This window comes from Podarcis melisellensis, assembly GCF_964234715.1.
Source record: "Podarcis melisellensis genome assembly, chromosome: 9".
In the NCBI taxonomy this organism is placed as follows: Eukaryota; Metazoa; Chordata; class Lepidosauria; order Squamata; family Lacertidae; genus Podarcis; species Podarcis melisellensis.
Window position 1 is genome coordinate 52,988,882 of NC_138541.1, and position 20,555 is coordinate 53,009,436.

The following is a 20,555-nucleotide window of genomic DNA, read 5'->3' on the forward strand; positions in this document are numbered from 1 at the left end:
TCACTGAGTTCATCCACATACACCAAATGCTTCCTTTAAGCCACAGAATCCACACTAATAGTTACAGGATGTATCCCAAACAACTATATTAACCTCCCATCAAATGAAACTGAATCACAGATGTTGACCTAAGTGGATAGACGTGGAGGCCTTGGTAATGTGGAATTAAAATCTTTTATCCAACACAGAGTCCACACATTGCAGTGGAGAAGGAAGACCCCTTGATACACTTTTGTAGTTTAGTACCTACCTGACTGTGCAACCTTGTTTGAGGAGATAAGGATAGTCACATCATTGTGAGCAACATCATTGGGAGTGGTTAAAAATATAATTTTTCTGTGGTTTTTTTTTAAAAAAAGCCTAGTTATCTCTACTGCTTCACAACATGTAAACACATAAACGCTTTCTCAACAAAGTAGTTTACTTAGTGCACTAAAATTATTTCCCAATTCTCTTTTCATGCCTGTTCAGATTTTGGACACTGATAGGGCAACAGTTGCTTTAGTGCCATTACTTTTAAAACCATTTTCTCCTAAAAAAGAATTACCCCAACTAATTGGGGATCACCTGACGAATGTTGAAGATATCACAAGGCCGTGTAGCCAATTAGATTTGGCCCGTAGGCAACATCATGGAGCCAATTCAGGAGTTCTGGCAATACCTTCTAAACTGGCGCACTGGCCTTTTTGCAGCACTTCTGAAAAGTTGAGAGAGCAGAGGACACTTTCCCCAGCCCAGAAACATTTGACTACAAAGCAACACCCCTTCCTTCAAGCTTTGCATGAATTACAGCTAGGCAATCTCAACTCTACACTCCTCACTACTTTAGCCCAGCACAGAAAATCATTTACTATGCCATACATCTTTAAAGCCCTGGACATACAACATTGTTTAGTCTGCAATTCTACATGCAATTACCTAGCAGTAAGTCCCATGGAACTCAATGAGGCTTACTTCTCAACAGATGCATATAGAATTGCACTTAATTTGCTAGGATAGGATTTCATTCTCTTCAATAAATGTGTGTGCAATGTATTTTATAAATAAATAGTTAAAGCAAGCAGCAGGTATTAGCAGCACCCTGAAAGCCTCGGAATAATTAATCTATTCTTAATTGATGGAAGTCTATAGCTTAAACTGTGTCCGAACAGGCCTGCTCCTTGAACAAGGAAGGGAATCTACACTTACCTGTTATTTTCTGCAATAGGAAAGACAGTTCAGGCTCGTCACAGAGAGACTGGACGAGAGCCTCTTTCACTTCTCTTTCAGCTTCATCCAACTCTTTTCCAGTTTTGAGTTCCCCAACTATGGAGTAAATATACACCAGCAATACAAGGAAGTCTTCGGGGGTATAATCATCATCTGTCCTGTTCTTATGAGACTTGATGATAGGCAACAATTGGTTCAGTACAGTAGGTAATGCTGACTCCCCAATATTCTGCAAATAGAAAGGGGGTTGGGGGAACAACCACATTGTAAGAATTTGAAGGATGGCTGCATTGTGGTTCACATATTGTTTCACAAAGTACAACTTAGGTAGGTTCATCTTTAAATGAGAAGTGAATCAAATTTCTCTGTGATGTTTACCATGAGTTATTGCCCTTCCCCTCAAAGTGACTTTATAGTTGCCTGGATCTGTTTCAGTGTGGGATTTTATGAAAGTGACAGACTTTCTTGGGGCACAGAAACATACCCTCCAAAGTTTCTTTGATGAAAATAGGGACACCCTATTATTATTATTATTATTATTATTATTATTATTATTATTATTATTATTATCACTACCCCATCCATCTGATTGGGTGGTCCCAGCCACTCTAGGTTCATAATAAAATATTAAACATTTAAAAAACTTCCCTTTACAGGGTTGCCTTCAGATGTCTTCTAAAGGCTGTATATAGTTACTTATCTCCTTGGCTCGGGGGTTGCATAGCTCAATACCCTCCAACAGTTCTCTGTTGAAAATAGGGATGTCCTAAGGGAAAGTGGGACATTCTGGGATAAAATAAGAAACCAGGGCAGTTTATGTAAATCCGGGACTGTCCTTCTTGGAAAACAGGACACTTGGTGGGTCTGCAGGAAATTGCTTCAGTACATAGTGGTCACTGATTCTGGACCCAACTTTTTTTATATAAAAAAAATAGATAAGCCACACATTCTAAAAAAATATTTTATTTCATTGACTATTTGAGCCTTTTGAAAACTAGTGTGCAGCCTGCCATAAGCATAAAAGGTAGAACAGATTACAAATTAAATAATGATAATGAATATCAGCATACAATATCTGTTTCGTTTAGAAAAATAACTGGAAGAGGCAGGCGTCAGGCTGGCAGTGGAAAATAATTTTATGACGAGTGTAGAAAACATTTTAACCATAGGTCAGAGTTTTCATGTGCCTTACAGCACAATCCTTTGCATGTCTTCTCAAAAGTTGGCCTCACTGAGTTCAACAAGAGGTAAGGGTGTACAGGATTGCGGTATTAATCTCATAGGTCAAAAACTGCCAGAATTTTTTCTTTGGCAGAGTTGACTTTTTATGCATGAGAATAAACACATGAAGACCCTGAGGAAAGACAATGTTCAAAAGCAGTGGGGAACTCTTCATAAAACAAATTACTACTTCCCAGCACCAGTCTGCCGCCTGACTCTCTCTTGTTTTGCATTGTTGTTCCTATTGATATAAGAATTATATACCTGACATGTCTAAAGATGGTGTTTTATATTACAACTGGACAGTGATACATATGAAAACAGGCAACAAGCCAGCTTCTTCAGACTACATCCAGACACCACAGAGCTTGGAAATTTGCCTCAAACAAAATCCTATAGCAGCTTGTCATTAACCAGCACCTCTAAATGATTTAGGAGCTCTCTCTGATGTTACAAATCAATCAATTACACTGATTGAACAGCCCTGAAAAAAACAACAAGTTTTAAAAATGTAACTACCCGTGACCCAAATTTCCTGCTGGTTATGTTGGCCTCAGGTTAGCCTTGTTTGTCTATCATCAAGGGGTCTAGTAAAAATAATAAAACGAGTGTCAATTCTGTGCTTCTGAAAACCCCCATAAAAACAGCCACACTAGTCAAGGTGTGTCCAGCCAAAATGACTCTCTACCACCTTTCTTTACTTATTGTCACTTGGTTATTTTAGCACGATACAAAGGCAAGCATGAAAGGAGAGGGGTTCCTCTTCTTCTCTCTTCTTGCTAGTCTGTTTTGTATTAACCTGGAACGAAGAAATAATCTACTATCCCTGAAGAAAAAGCGGTGATGTCAGTTTGCTGACTGCTCCAGTTTGGGTTTTGGCAGGTTGGAGGGAATAAGGAAAAAAATGTATTTCCCAAAGTAAGAAAACAGTTTTATTTTGCAAGATGTTACACATAAATCTAACATCATGTATTAAAGAACTGAGGGAAAATCAATGCCATAATCATTTTTTAAAAGCCCAAACCTTTATACTTGTGTAGAACCTTATATTATTAAACACAGAGTTCATACAGAAGGTATCCTTCCCTTGATCAAATCTGCTATGAACTTGCACATGCACAATAACTGCCAACCTAGCAGTTCAAAAGCACGTCAAAGTGCAAGTAGATAAATAGGTACCGCTCCAGCGGGAAGGTAAACGGCATTTCCATGTGCTGCTCTGGTGCGCCAGAAGCGGCTTAGTCATGCTGGCCACATGACCCGGAAGCTGTACGCCAGCTCCCTCAGCCAGTAAAGCGAGATGAGCGCTGCAACCCCAGAGTCGGTCACGACTGGACCTAATGGTCAGGGGTCCCTTTACCTTTACCTATGAAGCAGTTGGATTGTGCCGTAACAAACATTCCAGTCCCTGGACAGTTGTATGACAAATAAATTTGCTCTCAATAAGTTGTCCAGCCCATATCTGGAACAAATAAGAACATCCTCCTTGCCTAACTCTTTATTTCAGAATTCTCCCCCTTTTCTGCTAATTTTCGTGAAGACAAATTATTTGTATAATCTACCGGCAAATCACTGAGGTATCTACGGGAACTGTTAGTATTATGCCAAAATTTAGGAGATGTTTCAGGACTAGAAATTCTAGGATGGGACTTTTCCACCTGTTGAAGGTGACCAAACATGCTTTGTTACTGGAATTTTCCTTATGACCAAATGACACATTGAGCATAATTGGGGTTGGAAAATGAATCAAGCAATCTCTGAGAAAGATGAGGACGGAAGGCACTAATGGTAGTACCCGTAATGTCCCACATGTCCCTGAAACCGAAAACTCTATTGCAGTATCATACTAGTAGCATACATGTTGGCAGAAAAGGAAGACACAAGCTAGGCAGAAGCAGATGATCCCCTCCAGTCCTTTACAGGGCAGGTTTTTCATGTATTTGATAGGCAACAGGGGGAAACAATCAGGAAAAGTTAAAAAGTGAAGTTGGTTTTATTTTCTAACCCCTGTTTTGAAAACAGGTTTTAGTGAACAACATTAACCTGTTACTTCTAAACTAAGCTTGATTTATGACACGTATACATATATGTATTTTCTCCCTCTTAAAACAGGTACCCAAATACCCACCAGTTAAGTAGAGACAACAAGACCTCCATCAGATTAGACCGCACTATCCAGTACTGTCCAACTACTTTGTAGAAATCAGTGCAACAAAAGCTCTTTCCCTTTTCTTTTCTTTGCTCAATGCTCCTTCCCATCCACCTTCTCCTTTCTGAGTGGCAATTTCCTGCCTCCGTTAAACTTTAAGCTTCTTGATTGCTCTGGTTTTTTCTCAGTGGAACCTGTCAAGATTCTGTTGTTGACTTTATTACACCATAAATGGAAGGCTTAAAAACAAGTGACCCTCCCCTAATAACAAATTAAATACCTATAATTGCCAGATGCCAAATCTTCCAAACTCTCACGGAAACATAGAATTCAACAAGTTGCTCTTCTGGGCAGCATGTCGTTATATTTGTGACTATAGCACACTTGCAAATTAACCAAACATAAAGTTATGGGTACAGTGGTACCTTGGGTTACATACGCTTCAGGTTACAGACTCCGCCAACCCAGAAATAGTGCTTCAGGTTAAGAACTTTGCTTCAGGATGAGAACAGAAATTGGGCTCCAGCGGTGTGGCGGCAGCAGGAGGTCCCATTAGCTAAAGTGGTGCTTCAGGTTAAGAACAGTTTCAGGTTAAGAACGGACCTCTGGAACGAATTAAGTACTTAACCCGAGGTACCACTGTATTTTGTTGCAATTGATTGGCTTAGTGAAGGGTCAGCAGGAATAGAAGCTGGCCATTGTTTTTCTTTAAAGCACTCCTAAGAAGGTTTACAAGAAGCCTGGATTTTGTAGCATGAATATCTGCAAAAGTTGGAGCTTTTAAGTCTACTCATCTGCACTCTCAACCAAGAAGCTGTTAACGATGACCAAGTTCAAACTGCAAACCTCAGCCACCACAAAAGTCTTAGTAACAGCAATGGGTGATCAGTATGAACGAGTAGTATGCACTCAAATATAGCTTCTTTTCTGCTTTTCCTTTTCCCTTCACACAAATAATTGAGAATTCAGCTTTTCACCCTAACTTCCTAAGAATGTGCAAACCTGTAAATCATGGTTAGTGACTTTTTAATGTGTATTTAATAAATATATATGTTGCGGTTCAAAACATACCATCTTCCCACAGTGCTTTAAAACACTGAAAAAAGGTTTAAAGCCACATTAAATATCAAAACTACGCACGAATGATAATAACAGCAGTAAAATATTTCACTTCTTCTGATCCAGTTCCACGATTTAAAGTTGGCTTAACATCCTGACTTGTAAGCCACTAACCACAGTTTCTGGGTTCACAGGTAACAGGAAACGATGGTTAAGAGCTGAATCCCGGCTTGTTCAGCTGCTCCTGAAAAGGGAAGAATGAAGCACTCTCAAAAGAGCTCCAGCCACCAACAGGCAGGTTGTGCATGTCCTGGTTTATTAAATCAGGAACTGATCCTGTGAACCAGACCATAAACTAACCATGAACTAACTATGAGAAAGACTGAGGACATGCAAATGACCTGTGCTTCAGAAAGACCACTTGGAAGGATCAGCTGTGATGTAAGAGGACCCAAAATAGCAGATCAGAGCGGCACCATCCTCAACTGATCCAACTGTACTTCAGCCAAACAGTGGTCCATGGCCTTGGGCCTTAATAGGACTAACCGTCCTGTTGGGGAATTTCAGTTAATGCTAGTAAGTTTTATTAGATTTTAAATTTTTATGATATTTTGAAAGATAAAAACCTCACTGTGTTGAAAGGGTGTGTGTTATATGTACTTTGACCTTGCTGTAAACAACTTTTTCAAATACTGTTCACAGTAGAGGTGCAAAGTAAATAGGTATCATGAATGTGGACTTCTATGGTAGGAAATACTGCCCCTTTCTCCTTATTATATGTAGAAGAAGTGTCCTGAAGTACCCTGTTGTTGTTGTTGCTGCTGCTGTTGCTGTTCTTGGCACCCATCTGTCTCGAGAAACAATGGAGTGTGCCTCTGGGGGCGAAGTCTAACCACATGTTAGCGGCACCAAAGCGATTTCCCCAAGGCACAAGCCTGGACAGTGTGTATGGAGGTCCTAGGCTGCTCAGACAACAAGACCCCGCTCTTGGGATCACTGTATGTTGCAAAGAAAAGCAGAGCGATACATTTGGCACCAGCTTGGCTGCAGTAGTTTTTAGAAGGAGGCACACAACGTACCATCTAACTGCCTTAGGGACTCCGCTCTGGATTTGTGTAGAGTTTACTCCTTAGCCTTTTCTTCTCCTGAAGACATCCCACAAAGCAGCAGCGATTTAGGACCAGAGCTTTCCTTATCCTAGATGGGCTATCCTCCCAGCTTGACAAACCCCATCTACCCCTCCCTCCCCCTACAGAACATGCAGAAACCACCTTCTTGACTGCAGGGCCCCACGATTGGTCTCATCTGCTCAATCTGCCAGAGCCTGTCTTTACATGAAGGAGAAGTCCCTGCTTCAGAGATCCTGGCAAAGCAATAACCGGACATCTCTCTGGTCTACCATTCTGTTCCGATGCTTTGTGCATTGTTACAGAACGGGTGCATAACTGATGCATGGATTTGTTACCTTAAGGAGAAGCCTCCTAGCAGGATCTCTGTTATTGTGATAGGCTAAAAATGTTCACAAGAATTCTCCCAGTAATTCTTACAAACATGTGGTAAGTGGTAGGTAGTGTCATTCCCCTTATTACAGATGGGAAGCTGCAGGACAGAGACTTGGCTGTGCCCATAACAGTGAGAGTGGCATTAAAACCGAAGACACATGGGCTCCTAACATTTTACAGCCCAAGTTATTAAAATGTCACGTCACAGTAAACAAATCTACCACATTTTGCTCACTAGGTAGATAGGTGTGTGTGTGTGTGTGTGTGTGTGTGTGTGTATGAGTGGGTGAGAGAGACAGACAGATGGATAGACAGACAAAGACCCCACAGTTATTTCCCCCTTAAAACTGAAAACAAAATTTCTGTATAGCAATCAAAGCAAGGAAGAACTGCTGACTGTTCTCTGCTTCTCTGCTCCTGTCAAATTCTAATGCTTTCAACAAAAAAAGAAAATTAATGGTAGGTGGTCTGCTATAGCTGTGCAAAAAAAGAAGAAGACAAGAAAAGTGTTTTAATTAGCCAAGAACACCAAAAACATTATTGTGCAAATACTGGCGAATCTTCAAACAAGAGTACATGCTGTCCGTTTTATTCACAATGAAAAAGTTCTTAAGAAAGATTTCGATAAAGATTTGCCTCCCTACTTGCAGCCTGCATTTGTAATGTTTATGTAAGTGAGGGATATAAATCTTTTTCAAATGAACCCCACTGTTCTTGAACCAGACTGCTTGTTATAAACTGCCTGTTTCCGCTTTGCCTGCTTAAGCAAGCAATGCAGAGCCTTGCCCTGGACATACTGGAACTAATTTAATGTGTTCCAGGTTTGATCCTCACTCCCTCCTCCCAGCTTTTACGGGTAGATTTTACACACTGGATTACTGCTGACTTTAACAATGATTCATGTGATAAGTGGAGTTTGATTTGTTATGCCATTGCAGAAAGGGTGCCCTACCAACAAGAATGTCACCAACTACTGTTAAAAATGAAACAATCCCAATCCCAAATACAGAAATTTACAAAGCACTAGGAAACAACTCGCACATGCAGAATTACTCTCAAACCCTTAAACAGGGCTGAGCTTTATTGTCTCGGCACAGAAAGCGGAGAGAAGATTTTGCAGGCGGCTTTATTTGACTTGGAAGAAAGCCAACAAACATTCCGTTCAACGGATTTTTGTACTAAGAGACTCGTGCTTACTGTTCAAAACACAAAACCACCACAGGAGACGATAGACCAAATTGCAATTCTTTGTATCGCCTAAGATTCTGCTCCTTATTGTTTCAGCAGTGATTAATTGGAAAAGACAAGTACAAAGCAATTACTTGCACACTCTTGTGCATTGCACAAATATGTGGAACATAATGAAAGCTATGTTAAGAGTGGCACCATGAAACTGAAATAACTGCTAGATAATTTTAGCCTCCTCAAATCTCCCTCTTTCACTCTCTCTCTCTCTGTATGTGTGAATGCAAGTGTGAGTATGCAGACACAATTTGTCCGAGAGACCATTCTACTTTCCCAACCATAAGATGGCAGTATTGCACTAAATTGCTAAACTGTAAGATAGGTTGGAAGGAGGAAAGAGACAAGATTCCTGTGTACTGAGTTTCATCTTGTCAAAAAAATATATCACGAAAACAACAAAACTGATGCTTAACTTCAGCAGAACACTCTTCAGTCTCATTTCATTTAAACGGAATAGGGTTATTAATTCTTAAGGCGCAAAGCAGAGGATAGTCATTCTATGCATACACTCACACATAAGCCAACTGTGCTCTGAAAAACAATTCAGTGACTCAACCTGGGATACAAGCTTTGAAAGTTAGAAAACATAAGGGTACAATATACTTCGTCCTTGTGGGGTGGGAGCAGTCTTTAAGGAAATGGAGCAAAACACTGCACAGACACTGTGGCAGTTTTCTTCCCAACAATGGTGTGGTTTTATGCTTCATAACCCTTGGCAGAAGTGTTCAGCAAGGAAACCAACTGGCGCGCTGAAAAACACCATCTCAAATGCTTTTCACTCCCTTTGGGGAAGCAACAACAACAACAACAACACCCTCATTGCCAGGACTTGACACTAGAATCAGTCATCTGATGCATCTCTATAATGGACAAAGGGCATATGTTTTAGCACAAACAAGAATGCTTAGTGTTCGTAATTTCTGCAGCACTAATTGGCTGATGGGATCTCTTCCCAAGTCCCTGATTCTCTGAAGCTTGCACTGGAGGAAGGAGAGTGAACAACTGTTACATGATTAAACCACAAACCCCAGCCCACCCATTCATGTTTATTGAGTATAAAAATAGGCTAACGGGCCATCAGGGAAACACAAAAGTTGAGTTGTTGTTTTAAAAAATAACCTGTTTTACAGTGTGCATTTATAAATTTAATCTAAGCAACATTCAGTTATCAAAGTGTTTGAGAGCTGTGCAGGAGGGTTAAAGTATCAAGGATCTGATCCAACTACAACTGTGGGACCACATCACATGCTAACTCATCACTAGTCTTCTAGATTATTATTATTTTACATTTTTATCCCTTTCCTCCAATTGGACACCTTCATCTGCCCTTGCTGGAACAAATCATGTTTCTCCCACCCAGCATGGTCATTGATTAGGGTTGACATAAGTTGCTGTCCAACAAAATTGTAGGGCCACACCTTCCCATCCCTGGTCTACACAAGATTTCTCATTGGCTGAGATCATATATGGAAAATACCCTTCCAAGTTAAAAATGTCTAAGCAGCTGCAATCAAGCTGGCAACAGATGAAGAAGTGGAAGGCAGGAAGGTTCAGTAAATATTTTTTGTGCCTTCTTCCAGTACTTTATTTGTAGCAATAATTCGGTCTCATGAAAACTCAGAGCAGTGCTATTACGTACAAGGATCTTTCTTGCTGCTTTGGGGGGCACCAAGGTCAGGGCTTAATAAGAAGATCCATTCAGACATCTAATTCAAAAGAGCAAAATAACATCTCCCTACACCAGAAAATTCTTACTTATTTTTTCAAACATAGGGAAGATGAGGAGGCAGGCAGCAGGGAAGAAATGTTCTTACATTTGCAAAGGTACATGCTAAATCTTCCTTGGGGCATTTATCTGTATCGGAAATGTAGAACAAGAAGGTTGGCAATCACACAATTTGTTCTATTTATTTATGGAATTTGCTACGTTCATTTGCATCTAGCTTCATTTCCTGGAAATTGAAATGCAAGCTTGATCAGTGAGCATGAATCCTTCAGAGAGGATGCCCAGAGGCCAACTCAATTAACAGAAGAGGAAATGCAAGTGACAGTGATGGAACGTACTGTGGGCAGGGAACATTCTTCTACATCTATACTGACAAGCTTTTCGGGAATATTACTCCTTCAATACCCCCCCCCCCCAATCTAGACCCAGTTCCAAAGAGCTGGGATGGCGTTAGTCTTCTCTGGTGGATGATCTATATTGAGAGAAAGGGAAACTGTGACCCTAGTGATCTTCCTTGATAATCTCATCCATTTGGGGACTGGGAGATGGAGATGTTGTGATACAAGGGTTTTGTTGCTACCTGCAGGGCTGTTTCTAGAGAGTGCAGAATCCTGTGTTTCCCCTTAAAAAGTTGTGTTGTGACTTCCCTCACTTCCATTAATTCTCCAATGCTATTTAACATCCACATGAAGACGTTGGGCGTGGTTATCAGGGGTTTAGGGCTTGGTGTCCTCAATATGTAGGCAGCAAGCTCTACTTCTTTATTCCATCTGCACAGTGTGGTTGGAGGTACAGATGGCTACATTAGCAAGTTTCCAATGCCTGGCTAAAAATACCTGCTTCTTCAGGTATTTGGAGATAGTCGTACCTTGGATCCCAAACGCCCTGGAACTCGGATGTTTTGCCTCCTAAACGCCACAAACCTGGAAGTGATTGTTCCAGTTTGCGAACATTCTTTTGGAACCCAAACATCCGATGAGGTTTCAGCGGCTTCTGATTGGCTGCAGGGGCTTACTGACTTACTGACAGATGTTGCTTGGTAGATGAACATCTGCTTTACCCCCAGAATGATCCAGGTTTAATCCCAGCATCTCCAGGTAGATCTTGGAGAGATCCAGGTCTGAAATCCTGGAGAAGTAGTGTCAGTAGGTGTAGACTACAGTAAGTGTAGACTTAAGTAGACCAATGGCCTGAAATCAGCTTTCCCAGTTCCCCTTTGAACAGTAGATCTCCAGGCCATATTGGAAGCTACCTTTGAAACACCATACAGTTTCTAAACTGTCTTGCTGGAGATAACATTGCATTTTGGGAAGCACAACCTGAATCCCATTTTTTATACACAGTTGTGTAGTTCTTCCTATCCATGTAGGGTTTAAAGTTCCAGGTGAAAATACTTGAACCTACATGGCCAGACTTCTTAGCACCGGGCATCAAGGATGCCTGGCTCAAGAAGGATAGTTAACAAGTACAATATTCTGTACTCCTGTTTTCCTACATGCATAAACCAAAATTAGAAGGAAAAGGTTGCTTGGCAAATGTGCATTCTTGCTGCAGATTTGATAGCTTAAAAATCTTTTAAAATACAATAGTTTTAGGACATGGACATTATTCTACATTTCTTCTGTCTGGCACATATGTTAGGTCTATATGTGATCAACAAAAATAATTAATGTGAAAGGGATAGAGAGAGAAAGAGAGAGGTTAGCATCTTGAGATGTCTTGCAACTCAAAACTGAAATATTCAATGAGATAATGAAAGGTGAAATATGGTTTGGTTTGACTTAAGTTATGTTACTGGGAGCCCCTGACATTAACTGTACAGAGATATATGCTTGAATAGCCCAAAATTCCAAATAAGCTGCAAGAACCAAGCTGAAGTCGTGTGCATGAACTTTTCAACCTGAAGTTTTTTACCAGAGAAAGCGCCTTTGCAAGGGCTAATTGAAGGCACATTTCTTTCAAGACGTTCACTCCACTCTGGTTTTCATTTTGGACTTCTTGCTATGTCAAAAGTCATGTTGCAAAAGGGAATTCAAGTTTATTATTAAATCAGGAGCAAGATTTTTTTCCTGTCCTTACTTTGTCAGTCTACACCAACCAAACGTGCTTTAAGTTTTGGCTTCCCATTCTGCGTGCCCAAATAAGATTGTGTTACTTGCACCTGAGGATAAAGTGTAAACAGATATCAGGGCAAACTTTAACTTTGCTCTACATAATAGGAAGAAGAATGAGGGGAAAGTACACTGTTCTCAAATTTTGCTGCCATTCTTCCATGAAAACAGTTAGGAATCAAAACCAAGTAATCAAAACTAGAGTTGAGCCAAATGTTCTCTCTCAATGTCCTCAAAAGTAACTATTTCAAGAGCAGGGAAACCTATTCAAAAGTGATTATTTTTGCCTTTTACATGGATCCTCAAAACTACCGGTATTTACAGGCACTGTTTCAGTCCTCTTTTTCCTTCTTAAGTGAACCCTGCCAAGCGGAGTTCAGGTACTGGATGTGATGAAATCATGATCCTATGTAATTAATCTGATTTGTTTATGTTCTGACATCCCTAAAAGAAAATGAAATCTATTTAGAGCAATGGTGATGTTTCTTATCCTGGTTGCAATGATAATTCTAGCCGAGCAGGAATCATTCCGTTCCCTATTATTGAAACACTCTCAATGCTACCTTGTAGTAATCACTGAAAATCATCAATAGGGCAGCTGCCCCATTTCAAAGCTGGGAAAGATGCTCATGAAATGACCCAACACTGTGGGTTCAGCTCCTTTTCAAAGCAGACAAATCATACATGTTAAAACACTTTTATATAGCCCTTCCTCATGTCAGACTTCAGGGTAGTGTGCAACATAAAACCAATACAATGAACAAGAAAACATATATCACTTTAAACAGACTAAAATTCGCAGTGTTAAATCTGTAAAATCTATTGAAGGGGCAGGGTAGATGAACATAGATAGACCGTATATCTGTACAGACTTTAAATGAAAATAGAAAGGACACAGTCTAAGGGCAAAAGTAGACTTTACTGGGAAATCCAGGGTTCCTCATTTGAAGGATCAACTGTAGGGGGAAATTATCAGGACAGAGGAGGTGCTTAAAACATTTTCCAGCCTACCATTCCTCCCCTGCCAATTCCTGCCTGCGGTGGACATATTAAATTATTTTATTTCTACATGGTCTCAGAAACTGGAAGCAAGGAGGGGAAACAGTCCTATCAGTAGGAGAACAGGCATCTATGGGAGAGGTTAAGTGTTTCAGCTGCTGATCAAGTCCACCCTGCAAATGCCTCACAAGTCCTGCATTCAAAGCTGTTGAACAACCATGAAATTCTGCCCTGAAGGGCAGTTTTGCTGCTTCTTCTTTTTGTTCCATATAGACTGCACACATACAGGAGGGAACAATTTTTCTTTTGGTGAGCAGATAAGATGAAGATTGTGGCCTGGGTAGTTGGCTTTGCTTGTGGGTTGAAAAAGCAGTTGTTTAAAACTATACTACAATCAGTTTCAAGAATGTTAACATTTCTCAAAAAGAAGATAATCTGTATCTAGAGTTTATAGAAGCAAAAAACAAGTATCTAGATTTTATGGTAAACATCCCACCCCCCATAATATAGCCAGAATCATCATCATCATTGTATAGTTCTTGAGCATAGTTCTGTATACTCAATGGGGGCATTAGGGTTGTTTTTCTTCAAAACAGGAGCACCCGCTCCAGCTTTCCATATGGCATAATAAACTGCTTTTGAAACTGCAACTGTAAAAAGACCAGTGTGGAGTCAGCTATTGAAAGAAAAGGACTCAAAAACTCCACTGGGTTTCTGCAAACCCTTGGGCCTGGTCAGAAGTAGCTCTTTTGGATCCTGCCCAATGAATTTTGGATTGGAGTATTAGCTCAACTGATTCCTCTTCGGGTCAAGGGGAAAGCAGCTAAAATCCCTCCACAAACACAAGAATGGCATCCATGATGTATTTACAAGGCACGAAATGTCAACCAACGTTGGGATACAAAAACACATGAGGACATCCATCGCAAAGCAATCGCTCCCAATTATGTGAAACATGTTCCTGTTATCTTTGGAAGTTTTGCAATTTCAAAACATTCATAGCAGGAGAAGCTAACTCAAGGGCATTAGTGCATACTTCCAAGCACAAAAAATGTGATGATGTTTTTCAGAAAGTCTCTAGATGTTCACCAGATGTGACACACATTTGCCTCTTCCTTATAAGATGATGGTGTGCCTCTAAAATTGGCTATAGTAATATCAATGTGTGATACTAATCATTCAAAAATGCCTTGCAGATATTCAGCAATTTGCAACTTGTGTAAACCTGTTTCTCTCTCAAGGCGATCCATAAAATGTCTTGCCTTTTAAGAGTGTCTATCTGCACAAAATATGTTTTTTCTCTCTGCAAGACATCAGATTAAATAGGTCACCATATAAGCTATTTAGTACATCTACTTTCTCTCCCATATGCTGGAATTTGGCTGAGTGGGTGACTCAAGATAACCAGCAAGGAGGTATTAGCTGGCACAAAGAGCTCAATATTCTGTGGTGACGTGTGCATGATGTGTACATGCCACGTGATGTGTGCACTCCGCACAAAAATAATAACACATTAGCATGTTCCACGGCATGCATGCGACATGTCAATTGCATGACCACAGGTTGCCCATTCCTGATTGAGAGCTATGAATTTTTTTCCAGAAAGTTTATGTTTTTAGGAAGCACAAATTATTGCAGCAGCCCTAATCTAGAAAACTGCAGAGTCTATAAAATGCATCGGGAGATGGTGTACAAGAGGAGCTCACAGATGGAGGAAAAATGCATTTTTCCCTTACTTAAGTCTCCCCATGACACATTGTATTAGGATTCTCAATCAGATCATCATGTTCCCTGCTAATAGTGGTCCCTGCTGCTAACAACTGATATTCCTAAGAAATCACCCCTGGACCCAGAAGTCTGCAACAGCTATCAACAGGTCATAAATCTTCCCTCTCTGGGCAAGGTGTTTGAATGGTGGTGGCTGTACTGGAATTCTTGGATGACACTGATGATCTGGATGCAGTTCAGTCTGGCATCCATCTCTGTTTTGGCAGCAAAACAGCCTTGGTCAACCTGCTGGATAACTTTTAGTGGGAAAAGAACTGGGAGTTGGGTGACGCCACCACCATTGAGTGTGGTGTGCTTCTGGATCAACTGTTCAGAATGAGAACTGAGGAAGTTAGGACACAGCATTCCGGTGCTTTCATTCTTGCCTGGTAAACTGTTTCATGGAGATGAAAATAGGGTATGGTTGTACCCCGTGGACTTTGTGCTACAGGGTTTTACTTTGTTTGCAATGTTTGATTTTTACATGAAATGACACGGTGCAAGCATCCAGGGGGTCACCAATATGCTGGAGTGACTCTACTAATTTTCATCCAATACAGACATGCTGAATAGAGGTCTGCAGGCTGCAATGGACTGGATGAGGCTTAATCTGGAGAAAATGAAGGTCCAATTAGCGGGTGGCTCATCTTAACAGGAGGTGGTACACAGCCATTTAATTGCTTCTTTTGTGTTATTTTATGTTGTCTCTGTTCTAAAACGTTTAACGTGGGGGGGGGGGATGACAGAAGTGCCCCTAGGAGCAACATTTAATTCTAGCATAATTCTCCCATTAAAGAAAGGAATATTCTTCAAACCCGTCTCCCTCAAAAGCACATATTGTCTCGCCCAAATTTGCAGACTGAGAATGGGGCTGGGAAGTTCAGGAAGCACATACTGGTCTGCCCTATAAAATTATAATCCCATGAGCACTATAGGGACAAAGACTAATCTAGGTGTACCGGTATATAACAGCAGCTAACATTTAGAGGAGTGCAGTTGATTTGCAATTTATTGTATTAAAAAACGTGGAGGATAAAATCGAGATATGGAACTATGAAAAACATTAATGATGATGAGAGGCAGGACTATGATGTTGAAAGTGCTTCGGAATTCAGACCGTGGGAAGCCAAAACAAAAAATTATTACAAATTGGAAGACAATTGGGCTTCTTTTATTTTAGTTTTTTTTATTATTGGATTTGATTTGATATGTTAATTGGATGTTCTTATTGGGAAATTAATAAACGCTTTAAAAAAATAATAATCTTAAGCAGACAGAGAAGTGTATCAGAGTCTTTATCGCACAGTTCTGACTTTACACCTTGCAGAAAAGAAGCATCTTGGAAAGCTGGCATCATGTATTATGATTCAGTACATAGGAAACGTCCTTATGCTGGAATCATGCCAGTGGACTATTGAGTTCAGTACTGTCTACACTGACTGCCAGCGACTGTCTATGGTTTCAGGAGAGCAGACTTTCTCAGGTCTACCTGGAGAGGCTAGGTTCTGAGCCTCTGCAACGAAGCTATGATTCTTTCCCTAAGGACAGCCATGTTTTCCGAGCATTGAACTTAGAAACTCAGATTTGTTTTCCCTTAGGTCCACAGTTTCCCTCTTCACAACCCGCTGCCTGCTAGAAATAGGGCTGTGTGTCCTAGTTCAGAAAATTGCAAGCCTTATGGATAATGCAATTCAAAATAATTGTCATTTGACTGCAGCAAATGAATGTATACTTAGGAAACAATTATAATGCCAGAGACTAAAGTTTGCTTTGGCTCCAATTCCAAACCTATTATAAAGGTTAGGAGGCAATGGGTATAAATCCTGAGATGGGTATGATTAAGAAAGGACTTGGTAACAACTAACCATCAAAATGTATATTTTAAAATGTTTGCTTGCCTTCTGCCCTTTTTCTTCTTCTGCGTTTTTTTCCTTCACTCGGAATTTAGTTCAACACAGTGCTGTTGTTTTTTCAGCAGGCTTTGCACAGTGCTGAGCCTGTATTTCCTTTTTTTTATTCAAATAAAATTACAAGTGGTATAGCCATATTTTATATACTGTACAATTGGCACAATCTTGCCAAAGCCGGGCAACTTTTTAAAAAGTTTGATCCTATGTATGTGAAATATACTCAGAGTCGAGAGTGGATTTCATGCTCTTTATTCAGCTCATAGTGGTGAGGAGGAATGAATGAAAGTCCCCTCAAAGTATCTGCTTTATATACATTATTTATACAATGGGCTGCACATGATTGGCTAATTCCGGAATTCTCCTGTAGGCCAATCAGGTTGTGGATTCACTTCCATCTGAAGCTGGATTGGGTGGCTCCTGCAAACCAATCATACTGCTGCATTGTTCTAGGACCAATCAGACTACTGCATTCTGGACCCTATTGTTCTAGGACCAATCAGACTGCTGCATTTTGGATCCTATTGTTCTAGGACCAATCAGACTGCTGCATTTTGGATCCTATTCAACTCAGTACATAACTGTATGTTTCCTCGATAGTAAGCTCTTGTCAGTTCAAAGATCTATAGGTCAGTTCTATAGGATTACAGCCTCAGTTGTTCTGATTACATGGGTGAGACTTAAGCACATGCTTAACTGTTCTAATCAGTTCAAGGAAACTTAAGAAAGTTTAGTTTAGAGCATAATCTACAGATTTTAATGGAAGCAAAGGCTGGGGCCTGGCTAGAATCTTGATGGTGGCCTACCTAAAAAGTGCCACTGTTAACTTCTTGGAGGAAAGGGCATAAAAATCTCACATTTTATCTTACCTGCACAAGTAGCCTTTCAAAGGCTAGGAAATTGTCCCATTTGGCACTCTGAGGGTGTTTCAGTGTCTGCACAACAGCCAAGGCAATCTGCAGAAGCCCACAATGGTTCTCAATGGCCTCAAATTTCTTTTTGAAGAGTTGGATATGTGAGCTGAGCTGCTCAGGAGTGACTCTCCCTGTGAAAGGAATTGTAGACACTTCTCAACAATGTGCAGGTAGATGAAAGGAGCAAATGTTACCAATAACGAGCAATACTTCTGCAGTGTGCTCCAGTAAGAGACAAAGTCTTTTCTCAGCTATTCATTCAGAACAAGCCTTCCCCCCCCTCCCCAATTCACAATGGTTTTCTTTACCCAGGCATAGTACCATCTAGTAATTTTGGTAATTAACATGTACATATAAACATAGCAGTATGAAAGTTGGTGCATACTCTCCTATGTCTCCTCTTTTTGGAACTCGCAGTTGACCAAAAACAGATGTTTATGAACTGCCACTGCATTTGTTGTGCGAATCTGATGGTTGTAGTGGGTTGTCTAGGCAATAAAAGAAACGATGGGTGCCCAATTTTCATTCATATGGAAGGGCAAAATACACGCCCTGCAAAGGGTCCCTGTGTCCTTGGGTGATCCCATCTGTTGCCCACATGATACGCATTGTGCTACCACTTAACGTTTCTCGAACAACTGGACCAAAATACATAGTTTCAATTATGCTCCCCACCCCAAAAACCCTCCTCTTAATTTCATCAGTGTACAAGAGGAACACCGTTCTTGCTGGGCCAGCATCATACAAGTTTCATCCTTCAGCTTCAAACAGAGTTTTTAGAGGCAGAACTCGGAAATGCCTTCCTTCCAACATAAAAGGTGGCATCCAAATAACTCTTGGCAGGCAGAAAGAAGCTGCTAGCAGAACGTTGCAAAGGTCTGTGCAAAAATCCATTCCAGATCTCAGTAAGTTCAACAGCAGCTCTCGTGCTTACACGAGAAGATGAACATCTTTGGGTTTAGTTTCCCTTTCCCAACACGTCTCCTTCCACAAGAAAAAGTACTCTCTGCAAAACATCAAGGCAAAACCAGCAAAATATCACATGCTTCAAGCTGCCAACCCTTTCGCATGGCTAAAAGCTGACAAAAGGGTCCTTCGCTGAGCCCACAAAGGCTAAAAATGCAGCCGCAGCCATGTCTGTTTTCAGACTAAACATTCAACTCCCAGTCATGCTATAATTTATTTCCTTTAAAGCTGTCATGCAGATTGACATAGTGGTCTGAAAACATTAACCCTGATGCTTTGCAATAAGTGATTTCTCTTTTTTTACCCTTAGCAGTCATGATCTATTGCTACTTATTCAGAATCTGTTTCATGCACAGAAAAAACCACAAGGTGCAAACCTCCCCCCCCTTCGTCTCAAAAACGTTATATTTAGAGAACGTGTAAAATAGCTTTCAATTTCATAAACCTTAAGATACCACCCACTGTTAGGAGGAAAAGTCATTTGCAGTATGCTGTTCACTGGAGAAGAACACCATGGTCTGTGGTTTCCTAGAGCATTTGACTTCGGGCCTTTGCTGGTGCAATGCCCAATAAACTGTGTTCATATTGTAACCCATCTCCAAGCTTAGTGAAGTCAAAAAGCCTGATTTTAACTAGAAGCCTTATTAATCCTCCTGAAGTACTGCCAAGAGCAAGGACTTAAAGCCAGATTGAAGAGGATGAAGGACAGCAATAGATACTTAACAAAATTTGAAGTTTCTCACTTCCTTATGCATCTATATTAATGTGCTTGTCACTCCTTCTATTTTGTGGAAATGTATGTCCTCACTTCACACTGCTTCACACACACTCTCTCTCTCTGTCCCCTGTTCCAGGCCGTTTTATTAAACTTCTTTAAGGGATGGTCCTTACAAGAGACACTTTACACTTATGGGTTCCCAAGTACAAAATGTGCATAGACTCTACCAGGTGCAGAGGGCACACACATTTTTTGAAATGAGGTAGGCTGTGGTTTTTCACATTAAAGAACTCAAAGAAAATGGGGGTGGGGTGCCTGGTCCTTTCTGCTTTTTTGACTAAGTATATTTGTGAAAGGTGCATTTGAAAACATACATGCAGACTTATAATCCCTAACACAATGAACATTGTACTCAGATTACTTAAACCACAGTTGAAAACATCTCATGAGTAATGGCCTTTTATTAAGGCTGTGGTAGTTTTGTAGGACAAGCATTATTACAAGAAAACTTTGTGCTCCAGGATTGATTGATTGATCAGTGCTAAAAATGTCATGTTCTTAAAACTGAGTATCCCAAAGAAGACTGTGGATCTTTTCCTCCAGACTTTACAGATGAATGAGGTGACAAAAAAGAGAGACTCCATCAATGCTGAAGGTGTTTGAATAGATGGGGTATTTTATTTTGGAACATGCATAGAGTTAATTATCTCTTTGGGGACCAATTAATAGGGAGTAAACTTCAAGGAACTGAATATGGCCTCTTTCCTAAGGATACAAGTCCGGCCAAGTATGTTAAATTCAGTTCAGCTTTTGTTGATGCTCAATTGCAGAGGTCCCCAAGCTTTCAGCTGACAATCAACAATAAGTGATTCCTTATGTTCCTCTCCATTTTGCAAGCAAACCAGACTGCAGAAAGCAGAATAACTCTGTGGAATACCATAATAAAAAAATACAATACTTGGGATTCATATAACACTTTCTGGTGTTCAAAGATTTTCTCACACGCTCTCTGGTTATAATTCTAACAACCCTGGATGGTTGGTTAGTGTTATGGTCCCTGTA

At 40.4% G+C, this 20,555-nt stretch overlaps 1 protein-coding gene across 1 annotated transcript in view; it reads right to left on the reverse strand.

The window, feature by feature from the left end:
* Window positions 1–20,555, reverse strand: part of SCFD2 (sec1 family domain containing 2) — a 148,299-nt gene that overhangs the window by 98,336 nt on the left and 29,408 nt on the right. Inside the window, exons 4-5 of the mRNA XM_081926560.1 lie at window positions 17,765–17,940; window positions 1,189–1,438 (exon numbers count right to left, since the gene is read on the reverse strand). Of these exons, the coding sequence (XP_081782686.1) occupies window positions 1,189–1,438; window positions 17,765–17,940 (426 nt within the window). The remainder of the gene's footprint in view (window positions 1–1,188; window positions 1,439–17,764; window positions 17,941–20,555) is intronic.